Source organism: Oncorhynchus mykiss, chromosome 5 (assembly GCF_057628025.1).
Source record: "Oncorhynchus mykiss isolate SJ-2025 chromosome 5, ASM5762802v1, whole genome shotgun sequence".
NCBI classification, from domain to species: Eukaryota; Metazoa; Chordata; class Actinopteri; order Salmoniformes; family Salmonidae; genus Oncorhynchus; species Oncorhynchus mykiss.
The window spans coordinates 25018589-25034300 of NC_143026.1; the positions used below are offsets into that span (position 1 = coordinate 25018589).

Below are 15712 nucleotides of genomic sequence, written 5' to 3' on the forward strand. Positions count from 1 at the left end.
TACTTATAGTGCAGAATAATGATAAAGATTTTAGCGAAGCACAACAAACTAGGGATTAAGTTAACATTTTTATTCACATTTACATGCACATTCATTTAAAATCATAATTTTTTTGCAAAGAAAACATTAAAAACATCTGTTAAAACATGATCAGCTTGTGGTGTGTACTGATGATATAGGTGCAAATGTGGTAGTTGGTCCATTGAGATGTATAGTGCTCAGTTCTAGAAGAGTCTTAGCTCTCACGGCTCATGTATGGACAGACCACACACACCTGTGCAATGTCATCGTATTCATAAGTCCTCTTCAGAAATGTGTCGGTCAGTCTCAGGCCAGATATACTCTGAAACACAAGCAAATAGTGATTAGCTACAATCATCAACCGATTGTTGACTGCAAATGTTAACAGTAATAGCATAACATTCTGTAATAGGCCTTAGCTATGCTTAGTGTTACAATGTATTCTAAGTGGGCACCTACTTGCAGGCCCTGGACAGAGGAGAGGAGTTTGAGGGGCAGAGAGAGCGAGGCACTGGGGCTGACTTTGCCCAGCTGTCTCCCTGATACACCACACCAGTGGATGGAGCGGGTGTTACACATCTCCAGCACCAGGTCCATGGTCCTCTCACTGCAACAACACACACAACTCAGCCATCAGATTTGCCACCAATGCTCCTTAAAGAACACATCACGGTACTTTGTATTCCTCTGTAAACTGGCCATCTCTTTACACAAGACACAAAATCCACTGGTTGATGCTCATCTACAAAACCCTCTTAGGCCTCACTCCCCCTAGCCGACTAAACTCTACTGCACGACTTAAGATGGTGTGCTGAGAAACCCATTGCAACCCTCATCTTCTAATTACAGCCTCTGATCTGCTATTCACAGTCCCCAAAGCAAACACATCATTGGGTCACTCCTCTTTTCAGTTAGCTGCAGCTAGCGACTGGAACAATTTATAAAAAACATTTAAGCTGGATTATGTCTCTGTCTCAGCTTTGAAGGACTCAGTCATGGACATTTTCACTGACAGCTGTAGTTGTTACACAAACAAATAATGTAGGCTGCTGATTGTGGTGTCTGTTTACTGTACAGTCGAGGCCAAAGGTTTTGAGAATGACACAAATATTAATTCAAAGTCTGCTGCCTCAGTTTGTATGATGGCAATTTGCATATACTCCAGAATGTTATGAAGAGTGATCAGATGAATTGCAATTAATTGCAAAGTCCCTCTATGCCATGCAAATGAACTGAATCCCCCCAAAACATTTCCACTGCATTTCAGCCCTGCCACAAAAGGACCATCTGACATCATGTCAGTGATTCTCTCGTTAACACAGGTGTGAGTGTTGAAGAGGACAAGGCTGGAGATCACTCTGTCATGCTGATTGAGTTTGAATAACAGACTGGCTTCAAAAGGAGGGTGGTGCTTGGAATCAGTGTTCTTTAAAAAAAATATATATATTTTTACCCCTTTTTTCTCCCCAATTTCGTGGTATCCAATTGTTGTAGTAGCTACTATCTTGTCTCATTGCTACAACTCCCGTACGGGCTCGGGAGAGATGAAGGCTGAATGTCATGTGTCCTCCGATACACAACCCAACCAGCCGTACTGCTTCTTAACACAGCGCGCATCCAACCCGGAAGCCAGCCGCACCAATGTGTCGGAGGCTACACCGTACACCTGGCAACCTTGGCTAGTGCGCACTGCGCCCGGCCCGCCACAGGAGTCGCTGGTGCGCGATGAGACAAGGAGATCCCTACCGACCAATCCCTCCCTAACCCGGACGACGCTAGGCCAATTGTGCGTCGCCCCACGGACCTCCCGGTCGCGGCCGGTTACGACAGAGCCTGGGCGCGAACCCAGGGACTCTGATGGCGCTCTGATGCACAGCTGGCGCTGCATCAGAGCGCCACCCGGGAGGCCGGAATCAGTGTTCTTCCTCTGTCAACCATGGTTAACTGCAAGGAAACACGTGCCATCATCAGTGCTTTGCACAAAAAAGGGCTTTACAGGCAAGGATATTGCTGCCAGTAAGATTGCACCTAAATCAACCATTTATCGGATCATCAAGAAACTTCAAGGAGAGTGGTTCAAATGTTGTGAAAAAGGCTTCAGGGCACCCAAAAAGTCCAGCAAGCGCCAGAACGGTCTCCTAAAGTTGATTCAGCTGCGAGATTGGGGCACCACCAGTGAAGAGCTTGCTCAGGAATGGCAGCAGGCAGGTGGAGTTCATCTGCACACAAAGTGAGGCGAAGGAGGATGACTTGATGACCTTTTGGAGGATGACCTGGTGTCAAGAAGGGCAGCAAAGAAGCCACTTCTCTCCAGGAAAAACATCAGGGACAGACTGATATTCTACAGGTACAGGGATTGGACTGCTGAGGACTGGGTTAAAGTCATTTTCTCCGATGAATTCCAATTCCGATTGTTTGCGGCATCCGGAAAAAAGCTTGTCAGGAGAAGACAAGGTGAGCGCTACCATCAGTCCAGTGTCATGCCAACAGTAAAGCATCCTGAGACCATTCATGTGTGTTGGTTGCTTCTCAGCCAAGGGAGTGGGCTCACTCACAATTTTACCTAAGAACACAGCCATGAATAAAGAATGGTACCAACACATCCTCCGAGAGCAACTTCTACAACCATCCAGGAACAGTTTGGTGATGAACTTTGCTATAAGGCAAAGTGATAACTAAGTTCCTCGGGGAACAGAACATCGATATTTTGGGTCCATGGCCAGGAAACTCCCCAGACCTTAATCCGATTGAGAACTTGTGGTCAATCTTCAAGAAGCGGGTGGACAGACAAAAACCCACAAACTCTGACAAACTCCAAGCATTGATTATGCAAGAATGGGCTGCCATCAGTCAGGATGTGGCCCAGAAGTTAATTGACAGCATGCCAGGGCGGATTGCAGAGGTCTTGAAAAAGAAGGGTCAACACTGCAAATATTGACTCTTTGCATCAACTTCATGTCAATAAAAGCCTTTGACACTTATGAAATGCTTGTAATTATACTTCAGTATTCCATAGTAACATCTGACAAAAAATATCTAAAGACAGTGAAGCAGCAAACTTTGTGGAAATTAATATTTGTGTCATTCTCAAAACTTTTGGCCACGACTGTATGTTTGCACAGCTATTATTTGTGCTATGCTGCTTGTATTGTGGTCTGCCATGTTTTGTGAAATCCCTTCTTGTCGTGATGTGCTTCATCTCTGCCTACTTTGTCCCTCTCATGCCTTTGTCTGCCCTTGTTAATGCTTGTACCATGTTGTGCTGTTCTCTGCTCTTATCAATGCTTGTACCACATTGTGTTGTTGCCATAGGTCTCCCTTTGTGTAGCGTGATTGTGTCTCTTGTCTTGTTGTGCTTTGTTTCCACTGTCTGTCTGCTGATGTATATGTACTTTGCCAAGTCTGTTCTGTCCATGTTGTCAATCTTCTCTTAACACTTTCTTTTAATCCCCACCCCTTCCCCACGTGGCCTTTTGCCTCTTGCCAGACTGTCAATGTAAATAAGAATTTGTTATTAATTGACATGCCTGGTAAAATAAAACATTTAATTGAATTATACATACACTACCAGTCAAAAGTTTGGACACACCTACTCTTTCAAGGTTATTTCTTTATTGTTACTATTTTCAACATTGTAGAATAATAGTGAAGACATCACAACTACAAAATAACATATATGGAATCATGTAGTAACCAAAAAAGTGTGAAACAAATCAAAATAGATTTTAGATTGTTCAAAGTAGCCACCCTTTGCCTTGATGACAGCTTTGCACACTCTTGGTATTCTCTCAACCAGCTTCACCTGGAATGTTTTTCCAACAGTCTAGAAGGAGTTCCCACATATGTTGAGCACTTGTTGGCTGCTATTCCTTCACTCTGCGGTCCAACTCATCCCAAACCATCTCAATTGGGTTGAGGTCGGGTGATTGTGGAGACCAGGTCATCTGATGCAGCACTCCATCACTCTCCTTCTTGGTCAAATAACCCTTATACAGCCTGGAGGTGTGTTGGGTCATTGTCCTGTTGAAAATCAAATGACAGTTCCACTAAGCGCACACCAGATGTTTAATGTATCGCTGCAGAATGCTGTGGTAGCCGTGCAGGTTAAGTGTGCCTTGAATTCTAAACAAATCACTGACAGTGTCACCAGCAAAGCACCCCCAGACATCACACCTCCTCCTCCATGCTTCACGGTGGGAACCACACATGCAGAGATCACCTAAAACATCAGGGACAGACTGATATTCTGCAAAAGGTACAAGGATTGGACTGCTGAGGACTGGGTTAAAGTCATTTTCTCTGATGAATCCCCATTCCGATTGTTTGCCTACTCTGCGTCTCACAAAGACACGGTAATTAGAACCAAAAAGTTCAAATTTGGACTCATCAGACCAAAGGACAGATTTCCACCACTCTAATGTCCATTGCTCGTGTTTCTTTGCCCAAGCAAGTCTCTTCTTCTTACTGGTCCTTTAGTAGCGGTTTCTTTGCAGTAATTCGACCATGAAGGCCTGATTCACGCAGTGTCCTCTGAACAGTTGATGTTGAGATGTGCCTGTTACTTGAACTCTGAAGCATTTATTTGGGCAGCAATTTCTGAGGCTGGTAACTCTAATGAACTTATCCTCTGCAGCAGAGGTAACTCTGGGTCTTCCTTTCCTGTGGAGGTCCTCATGAGAGCCAGTTTCATCATAGCGCTCGATGGTTTTTGCAACTGCACTTGAAATAACTTTTAAAGTCCTTGAAATGTTCCAGATTGATTGACCTTCATGTCCTAAAGTAACAATGGACGATGGTCGTTTCTCTTTGCTTATTTGAGCTGTTCTTGCCATAATATGGACATGGTCTTTTACGAAATAGGGCTATCTTCTGTATACCACCCCTACCTTGTCAAAACACAACTGATTGGCTAAAACACATTAAGAAGGAAAGAAATTCCACAAATTAACTTTTAACAAGGCACACCTGTTAAGTGAAATGAATTCCAGGTGACTACCTCATGAAGTTGGTTGAGAGAAAGGCAAGAGTGTGCAAAGCCGTCATCAAGGCAAAGGGTGGCTACTTTGAACAATCTCAAACATAACATATCTCTTGATTTGTTTAACACATTTTTGGTTACTACACGATTCCATGTGTGTTATTTCATAGTTTTGTCTTCACTTTTGTGAGTAGGTGAGTCCAAACTTTTGACAGGTACTGTAGGTCCATCCAGCCATATGATTATACCTGCAGTTGGTGATTTTACAGGTGATGTCGAAGGGTTCCTCTAGGTTGACGGTGTCTGGGATCATCTCCAGTGATAGTCTGACGTCTCCATAACCTGGAGCCTGTCAGAGACAGGTGGAAAAGCAATACCCTGTTGAAGGTCGACTGAGACCAAAACATTGATAAATAAGATCCATTATATTGTTGGAAGCATCCAGATTACCGGTATGCTGGAGTTTTTACATTTTTTAATAAGGAGACGAGGAAAACCAATTCATACTGGGTCAACACAAATGCAATTATTACACTGTCCGATCCAGGCAATAGCAGATACATTTTGGACCGGTTTCCTTTATTTTAGGCTCACAGGCGCATCGTCTAGGACCATGATTGCACTGTTTTGTATTTTTTGGTGGTTGTCTGGTTGGTAAACCCTGGGCAACAGGCTTCATGACATCATATTTTGCATAATTTTGACAAATTTGGAAACTGTAGAATGACTATATTATCCAATTGAGAATATAATCTTCATTTTGAGCTATGTCATTGTAATTGTCCACAGCCCAGGTATGACTGACAAGACCATCAACACCACTCAACAAAGACAACCACAGCATTGAGACTGAGAATGTCCTGTTATGCAACAACCATATACTTTAACTAAGAACCATATCATGTAACTGAGAATGCTCTGGTACCATTCTCTGTAGCTGGCTTGTCTGCAGCCTTCCTTTCTCTCCTAAGTTGGTCTTCCACACGATGTCCAGTTTACCGATGACCGTCACGCCCTTGATGACGCCCGCCTTCTCTGCAAACTCCGATTTGGGCTTCAGGCAGTAGAGGTACTGGCGCGTGTCCATGGGCTGCAGGTAAGACATCTTCCCAAATGTAGAAGTTCTGGAACACAGTCAGGGTGGAGAAGTCTGAGCTGACACTGAAAACCTATTACCTTTGACATAGTAAGGGCGCCTTGACCTACAGTGAGAAGACCTGGCCGAGTGAATGCTGTATCTTGTACGCAGCATAGACTTCAATCACAATAGTCATACAGCTTTCACAGTCAAAATGTCTCAACAAAAAAAGCAGTAAAATAACACAAAAAATGTACACTAGAAAAACACAATATATCATGCTAGCATAATCTATACAGATAAACTCTTCTCGAATTCGCTTTCTCCTCTTCACATGTATCTTTCTTATATTACTGCCTTTTTACTGTACAATCCAAACACAACACTAAAATGTGTGTGTGTGTGTCCCTTACCCTTCGTCACCAGTCTCCACGGTGTTGAGCTCGGTGACATTGTACATCATGGAGGGCTCCAGGGACACTTTCTCCATGAACATGGGCGACGTGGTGATGTTCTGGATCTGGGCCTCGAGAAACACCTCGTCTGTCTGGGGGTGGGGGTAAGGGGTCAGCGCTAACATTAGCCGCTAGCGCTAACTAGAGGAACACCTCCTCAAAGGGACTTAACTGGGCAGCACTTTGACTTCAATTCCTTTCAATGTACTTTACAACGTATTGGCCCCTCAAGGGGAAACTGTAGATTTAATTTAGGCCTAGTGTGTGTCAGATTTATCTGAAAGCATGTGATTTATACAGTTAGATTCTAGAAATCACCATGAAGTACCTGTATAACTTACACTAGATTTTGGCATGTATGAACTTGTCCGAAATATTCAGACATCATTAGCACCCCGGTAAGACATGGTTTTCATACCTTGGTCAGTCCTATCAAAATCAACTAGCAGGGCCAAAATGGAGTAGCAAAGTCTGCTCAGTTTACCTTTGAGGAGTGGATTAGTACTCAACTGAACAGAGGAGTGCTCAGAGATTAGTTCATGCCTGAAATTCAAAGGCTAGTGATTAAGTAGGGACCACGGACAGAAACATTCTGCCAGACGGACGGACAGACTGGGGTTATTGTTACAGAGCAGAGCACCACTCCACATCTCCCATGCCGAAACAGACCTGTCATCAAACCCAACACAAAAAACTGATCAGACACATCTCAAATAACTTTTGTCCAGAGCCTTATTTGAATAATGTTTTACTTGATCTGATTTATTCAGATTCTTGAAAGAGTTTATTTTAGATAAAGAGTGAACATATAAATTCATAAAATCAGATGAATAATCACCAACACTAAAATCATCATTAAAATGAACATCCCTTCCCATCAGAGATTGGTACTGGATTTTGATTGAAAACCATCATTCAAATCTACACTTGAATTCAATCATTCAAAAGACCTGTAGAAATGGAAACCCCAATACAATCATACAGACCTAGGCTCTGTCTGAAATGGCACCCTATTCATTATATAGTTCACTACTTTTGAGCCTTACGGGCCCTGGTCAAAAGCAGTACATATATAGGCAATAGGGTGCAATTTAGAACCCCGCCCTAGCCTAGACCCATGATGTTGATTTCACCCTATGAGGATGGATTGTTTGATCAATGCGCTTCCATTCTATTTCCCTGTGAATCTCTCTGGCATCACACCCACCTACTACCCAATTGCACAAGTCCTGTGAGAGATGAGTTAGCGAGAGGGCTCAAGCAGCGAAGAGAAAAAAAACAGAGTAACGGCAAAATAGTGGGAAAAGCATTTGATCACCCTTTACTAAAGCAGCATCACACATCTGTTTCCTTTGTGAGAAGTAAAGTCTTACTATATGGGGTTTTATTCTTCATATTTTTTCCCCTGCATGCTTTTCCCTTATTTTGCCATTGCTCACGCTCATTGGCTCCAGAGAAAGACAGACAGACGTTGCTGCAACAAAAAGGATTAAGAAAGCGAGAGTTAGAGCAATGAAAACAGAAAAACGATTACCACGGAACTGAGGTCACTCTAATGGAGAAAATAAAAACACAAGAGACCATAAACAAATGAAGGTTACATGCCAAATGAAAGTGACAATACATCTTGTTTCATACGCTAACAAATTAAATGCTACTAATATGCAAATTAGAGAGAATAAAAAGCTAATTTGACTATGTGTCACCAATGGAAAATGCCTGACCATGGAATGAAACATGATATACAGCAAACTCTATGTTTGTGATGTCATCTAAAAACCAGAGGCTGAATTGATAGTGGAAATGTATGGAAAAAGATCTGACTATGTATGAGTGAAGATAGCTAGCATGTTGACAAAGGTGGAAAGTTGAATAAGTCGGTAGGTTGACTGTATTTGTCATTGTTTTGGTACAGGTAATAAAAGAGTGAGGTAAGTGTAGCTGAGAGACAGAGGAAAAAAACATACCTCTGCATTGTAGAACTTGGTTTTGACGTCGAGCGGCTTCAGAACCTGATTGAGAATAGATTGCAAGCTAAATGACGCCGATTTCTCAAAAGATTCCTCCATTCAACAGCGACAATAAATCTCCCTTCACAACATTAGAAAATGATACCATTTATCTCTGAAAAAGCTCAAATCCATGAGCCAAGAAATTTGATTTAAAAACGGTCAGTATAGCTTATACAAAACGTATTGTTACTGTAAGAGAAGTTGGATTTAGTTTCTTTGTGTGACTTAGAGCAGATTCTTTCTGAGACTGAGGACAGTAAGTAGGTAGTGAGATAGTTTGGTAGTCAAAAGCCAAAGCTTGTGTGCTACTGCTAATTGCCTTTTCTCTGTCATGGACCTGTGACATTACTCAGGGTTGAGGTCTGGTTTCTAATATAACTCTGTGAGGGAGCATGGGGAGGTCATATAAAGGACGCTTTGAAACTCACCTGAAATTTAAAGAACTTCCTGAAGTATAGCTTCTCTCCCGCCTGTGTGGTATAACTGACTGCACAAACCAAGCTAGAATAGAGAAACCAAAATTCCTTGAATATTAGCATTCAAATGAACTCCTAACCATCTTTGCAGATGTGTTGCTGTAAATCTTCCCCATTGTTGTCTCGAGTGACACCCCTTTCCCAGTATTACATAGAGCAATGGTCAAAAGTATGTTATTTCCGATTTAGCCCACGTCAGAAAGGAAAGCATACATGTGAGTTCCAATCTCTTTGACTTCATGGTGAATGACATCATCGATGCAGGACTCAGGCTTCAGCTCAGTGACTGTGTTGTTGGACGCTGATAGGTTTAGCCTCTGAGAGCTGGTCTGAAGGTCTGCCTGTAAGACATGACAAAAATGGGGATTTCACTTAAAATTGTGTGAATAGGACAAGTGGATTCATCAATGAGAAAGAGATTGGTTAAACATGTTTCCATTGGATTAATGTATATCTGTACTGTACCTTTACTAGTATGTCCTTGACCTCCTGGGTGCTGTCATTGTGCACACTAATGTAACTTGAGAAGGTCTCGCCAAGGAAAATATTTCTGTGCAGAGGACAATTGTTACGCAAGTGTCACACACAAAGATAATGGACTCACATGCTCACTGAAGAACTGAAACGAGACAATGCTTTTCGGTGGTCAAAATCAAGACTAAGTATTCCTGTGAAAGGTTGTCTTGCAAGAAATGTGATGATTCTATACTGAAACAGAAATGATCGGCCAGGGGGAATGAAAGATATAAACTGCCAGTCTGATTGTTAAATGCTAGGTGTGTGGGCCTCTACATGTTTCATCCTGCTCTATATGTCAAAGAGTTGAAACGGTTGTTGCTGTAGTGTTATTTACCCAAAGTTCTGAGGTAGTGTGAGCATCTCTCCCAGCATTAACGCCTCTGCTCCTTTAATAGTGGATGGGTCCTCTTTCATTAGCCGACCAAACAAATCCCCTGTAGAATGCACGCACATGTACACACACGTGCACGCAGGTATGCACACACACATACAAATTACTCTCATACAATGCCTTCAGAAAGTATTCACACCAATTGACTTGTTCCACATTTTGTTGTGGTACAAAGTGGGATTAAAATGTACATAATTGTAATTTTTGCTCAGCAATATACATAAATACATTGTCAATGTGAAAAAAACAACAACTAATATATCTTGACTAGATAAGCATTCAACCCCCTGAGTCAACACGGTAAAATCAACTTTGGCAGCGATTACAGCTGTGAGTCTTTCTGGGTAAGTCCAATACAATATACAGCGCATTTGGATAGTATTCAGAACCCTTCACCTTTTCCAAATGTTGTTATGCTACAGCCTTATTCTAAAATTGATTAATTGCCCCCCCCCCCTCATCAATCTACACAGAATACCTCATAATGACAATGCAAAAACAGTTTTTTAGATTGTTTTGGGGAAAAAACTGAATATTAAATTTAAATAAGTATTCAGACACTTTACTCAAGACTTTGTTTAAGCACCTTTGGCAGCGATCGAGTCTTCTTGGGTATGACATTACAAGCTCGGCACACCTGTATTTAGGGAGTTTCTCCCATTCTTCTCTGCAGATCCTCTCAAGCTCTGTCAGGTTGGATGGGGAGTGTTGCTCCACAGCTATTTTCAGGTCTCTCCAGAGATGTTCGATCTGGTTCAAGTCCAGGCTCACTCAAGGACATTCAGAGAATTGTCCCGAAGCCACTCCTGTGTTGTCTTGGCTGTGTGCTTAGGGTCGTTGTCCTGTTGGAAGGTGAACCTTTTCCAAGTCTGAGCGCTCTGGAGCAGGTTTTCATCAAGGATCTCTCTGTACTTTGCTCTGTTCATATTTCCCTCGATCCTGACTAGTCTACCAGTCGCTGCCGGAGAAAAACAACCCATGATGCTGTCAACACCATGCATCAACATAGGGATGGTGCCAGGTTTCCTCCAGACGTGACGCTTGGCATTCAGGCCAAATAGTTCAATCTTGGTTTCATCACACCAGAGATTCTTGTTTCTCATGGTCTGAGAGTACTTCAGGTTCCTTTTACAACCTTCAAGCGGGCTGTCATGTGCCTTCTATTGAGGAGTGGCTTTCGTCTGGCCACTCTACCATAAAGGCCTGATTGGTGGAGTGCTGCAGAGATGGTTGTCCTTCTGGGAGGTTCTCCCATCTCCACAGAGGAACTCTGGAGCTCTGACAGAGTGACCATCAGGTTCTTGGTCACCTCCCTGACCAAGGCCCTTCCCCCAATTGCTCAGTTTGGCCGGGCGGCCAGGTCTAGGAAGAGTCTTGGTGGTTCCAAACTTCTTCCATTGAAGAATGACGGAGGCCACTGTGTCCTTGGGGACCTTCAATGCTGCAGACATTTTTTGGTACCCTTCCCCAGATCTATGCTTCGACACAATCCTGTCTCTGAGCACTACGGACAATTCCTTCGACCTCATGGCTTGGTTTTTGCTCTGACATGCACTGTCCACTCTGGAACCTTATATAGACAGGTGTGTACCTTTCCAAATCATGCCCAATCAATTGAATTTAAGTTGTAGAAACATCTTAAGGATGATCAATGGTAACCAGATGCACCTGAGCTCAATTTCGAGTCTCATAACAAAGGGTCTGAATACTTATGTTAAATAAGGTATTTCTGTTTTTGATTTTTAATACATTTACAGAAATGTCTACAAACCTGTTTTCGCATTGTCATTATGGGGTAAAATGGATGTTTAGTAATGATCAACAACCAACTTGATACGGTGCATTCAGAGTATTCAGGCCCCTTGATTTTTCCCCACATTTTGTTACGTTACAACCTTATTCTACAATGGATAAAGAAAATTAAAAACATTCTCATCAATCTACACACAATAAAATAAATAATATCTGGAAAAAATGTATAGATATAGTCAAACATTTCTGGCATTGTGTTAAGTTCTTTATGTGCCTCAACAACACTTGGCTAGATGCAGTGCCTTCAGAAAGTATTCTCCAAAATGTGTGTTACAGCCTTAATTGAACATTTATTAAATTGAGATTTTGTGTCACTGATCTACACAGTACCCCATAATGTCAAAGTGGAATTATGTTTTTAGAAATGTTTACAAATTCATTAAAGATTAAAAGAATAAATGTCTTGAGGCAATACGTATTCAACCCTTTTGTTATGTGAAGCCTAAATAAGTCACAATAAGTTGCATTGACACGGGGCATGAGAATGTTTTTAATTTTTTTTATCCATTGTAGAATAAGGCTGTAACGTAACAAAATGTGGGGGAAAATCAAGGGACCTGAATACTCTGAATGCACCGTATCAAGTTGGTTGTTGATCATTGCTAAACATCCATTTTCAAGTCTGGTGCGCGTCCCTAACCCGGACGACGCTAGGCCAATTGTGCGTCGCCCCACGGACCTCCCGGTCGCGGCCGGTTACGACAGAGCCTGGGCACGAACCCAGAGTCTCTGGTGGCACAGTGCCCTTAACCACTGCGCCACCCGGGAGGCCCCGTGTCAATGCAACTTATTGTGACTTATTTAGGCTTCACATAACAAAAGGGTTGAATACATATTGCCTCAAGACATTTATTATTTGAATCTTTAATGAATTTGTAAACATTTCTAAAAACATAATTCCACTTTGACATTATGGGGTACTGTGTAGATCAGTGACACAAAATCTCAATTTAATAAATGTTCAATTAAGGCTGTAACACACATTTTGGACAATACTTTCTGAAGGCACTGCATCTAGCCAAGTGTTGTTGAGGCACATAAAGAACTTAACACAATGCCAGAAATGTTTGACTATATCTATACATTTTTTTCCAGATATTATTTATTTTATAGCTCTATGGATACTGTAACTACCAGGTCTAATAGTCAGTCAGTCTCCTCATATGGGCCCTGTAAGTTTTGTAGCTTTAATATTGATGATCAATGTCAACAACAAATATCTCACATAAGCATGCAATAAAATATATATTTAGAAATGTTACCAAACGAATTCTGATTCTGCTACGACACAACGTTCTAAATATTTGAGTGAAAGGCAGCCTTTAGAGGAGCAGCGTGGGAGATATGAGAGCTGGGTGGCATAAAAACGTTCACAAATTATTTTTATTTCTCCTATATCGTGTTCTAGTCGTTCATTTCGATTTATGGCCAGATATGCCTTTATTCTCCCCCCTGTATAAATAGCATCCCCACCCAGAAGTGTCACTGTGATTTATGGGTTCAGTGGAGTTGGGTTACCAGCACAGCGCTCACATTGCAGTAGGTAGGTCTCCGGCAGAAGGAAAAATAAACACTGTAAATTCTCTTTAGGACTGCACGACTAAATTTGGGGGCTGGTTAGACATAGCCATTCCTGGATCCCTTAGTGATTCAGTGGAGTAGGCAGACAGGTGTGGCTGCCTGGCTTTATTACTGATCGCCGACGTCACATAATTTCCCCAGGTTAATTAATGTATTGGCTCAATTAATTTCACTGTCATCATGCCTATAATGTTAATTGGAGGCTTAACCCCAGTAAAGGAAAGCTTAGCTGATTTACATATTCTCATACATATCGGTCCAATAAATATAGGATTGCATGCAGTGTTGTAATAAATAATGTTCCCATGGGTAGTGAAATGTAGAATCGTGCATCTGTTTTTCTCTCTGAGAAATACTGATTTCAAAGAGAAATATGACATGTGAATGTGTTGTTATGGACCAGGGATTTACAGCACTACATGGAAGTAGTCAGTTCTATCAATGCTTTTACCGTAAGCCTACTGTGGACTTGAAATATAATATATGCCATTTAGCAGACACTTTTATTCAAAGCGACTTCCAGTCATGAATGTATTAAAAAAATATATGGGTGGCCCCAGAGGGAATCGAGCCCACGATCCTTGGCATTGCAAATGCCATGCTCTACCAACTAAGCAACACAGGAGCCACACAGAATCATAGGAACTAGCCTATTAGTTCTATGTTCTATATTTATATCTATAGGCATAGCCTATGTAATGTATTTAGAATCACTGCAGCAAAGCAAATTGGATAGGCCTAATAAGGATTCTACAACTCTACTACATGTTGGGGGTAAAATAAATCAAGGCTTACCTGGGAGGTCTCTATCTTCACATGTTACTGGCATGTTAGTGAAGAGAGTGGGTTTTGTTAACCGCATCACTGTGAAAGCCAAGGAAGCAAATATTGGTCCGTTAGGCTTAGGCTAGTTTACTTGCTTGCAATTTTAGATGGAAATTCCATGGGTAATCTAGACCTCTCTCAAACAGCCTAGATATCCTAATGCCTGCCAAATAAGAACAGCCTCCTTTAGCGTTGTTTCCAGACCATACTTTATTTGGATAGTCCCCTATAGGCCTAGATGGCCTTCGGATGGTCAAACTATCAACAAACGAACAACTGTAACTCACTTGCATGCAAGATGTTGCATGTAAATAGACTGCATGTTAGGCTATAACTAAGATTAGGTTTAGGTTCAAATAAGGGGTCTAGGGTTAGTGTTTTCCCGATTAGATGATTCAAATCAGTGGTTAGTTTAAGTTATTTGATAGATTAGTTGAGGATCTATAAACCATCTGAAGGTTACTATCCAAATAAATGTTAGATTTCCTCCTTGCCACAGCAGTCTTTCTTTGTCAGGTGTTCTCTGATTAATAATTTGGGAAAAGTTCTAGCTACACCCAATCCTCTAGTATGCTGCTGCTTATTACAACACCAAAAGATAACTTCCTCTTTCATCTGTGATAATATTAACGTAACCAGTCATAATACCGTAACACATACCAGGTAAGCTATTTGAATGGGTCTATCAAGATGTCTGAGACTTGTGTATTCAGCACACTGTAGCTACGTTGAGGTCTAAAAGAAACTAACTTTTTGAGTGAATAGTCATCAGATCAACTACAATTCGGTCATTTGAGCTACCTAGCTAACGTTAGCAAGATGGCAGAGGCTGGCTAAATATGTAGCTATACAGTTAGGACAACAGTCCACCATTAACTACATAAAGAATACATAGGTTATAGTATAAGGGTATAGTTGATAGTTATGGATATAGTACCCAAATGTTTAATGAATGACATGGCAAATGATTTGACAGAATATTGTTGGCTAGTTAGCTAAGAATGTTAGCTATTGAAAATGAACAGAAAAAAGACATGGTCAACACCACTCGATACTAGGTAGTCAGCGAGCTAGCTCGTTCATCATCGTTCAGTTAGCAAGCTTATTTGACGTTAGCTTAGCAGCTAGCTTGTAAGCCAGTAGCCATTATCAGCTAACTGTCAGTGTCAGATGTAAACAACCTCTTTTCAGATATCCACATTAGCTAAATGTTTAACGCAACCCTAGTGAGTATATTGCTTAAGCCATTTATTTAACTCAGTAAAATACCTTTTAAAGCAAGTAGATGCTCTTGTTTTGCCTGATTTACTTCCATTTTGTCTTAACAGTTCGGTTGAACTTTCACCTGGCAATATCAGCTGACTATAGGAAACGCAGAGGGACAATTTTGGGAGATCCCTCGTGGTAGTATTGTAGTACACAGGTGTCACGTCAAATTGTAGTTCCACCTCTTCCCCAATAAATTCATAAATGCATAGACATCGTATAAAACAAATACAGCCAATTAAATGTATGTTCAAGTGGTGTATAGGTTTGAATGCATTCAGATCCCTGACAGGATGAC

The 15712-nt window shown here is 41.5% G+C and overlaps 1 protein-coding gene across 2 annotated transcripts; it reads right to left on the bottom strand.

Annotated features, from left to right (window-relative positions):
- Positions 1-55: 55 nt before the first annotated feature.
- trappc13 (trafficking protein particle complex subunit 13) lies at positions 56-15591 on the bottom strand. 2 transcript variants are annotated; one of them, XM_021602221.3, is made up of 13 exons: positions 15418-15591; positions 14119-14187; positions 9874-9973; positions 9486-9570; positions 9234-9361; positions 8973-9045; positions 8500-8544; positions 8067-8084; positions 6491-6624; positions 5925-6123; positions 5248-5348; positions 481-628; positions 56-343 (listed from the first exon to the last, which is right to left on the bottom strand). In XM_021602221.3, the coding sequence occupies exons 1-13, from the start codon at positions 15461-15463 to the stop codon at positions 236-238; spliced, it is 1254 nt and encodes a 417-aa protein (XP_021457896.1). In that variant the 5' UTR covers positions 15464-15591; the 3' UTR covers positions 56-235. The 2 variants fall into 2 exon arrangements, with proteins under 2 accessions (XP_021457896.1, XP_021457898.1); XM_021602223.3 differs by lacking the exon at positions 8067-8084 and having other exon boundaries at positions 15418-15545.
- Between the last annotated feature and the right edge of the window lie 121 nt (positions 15592-15712).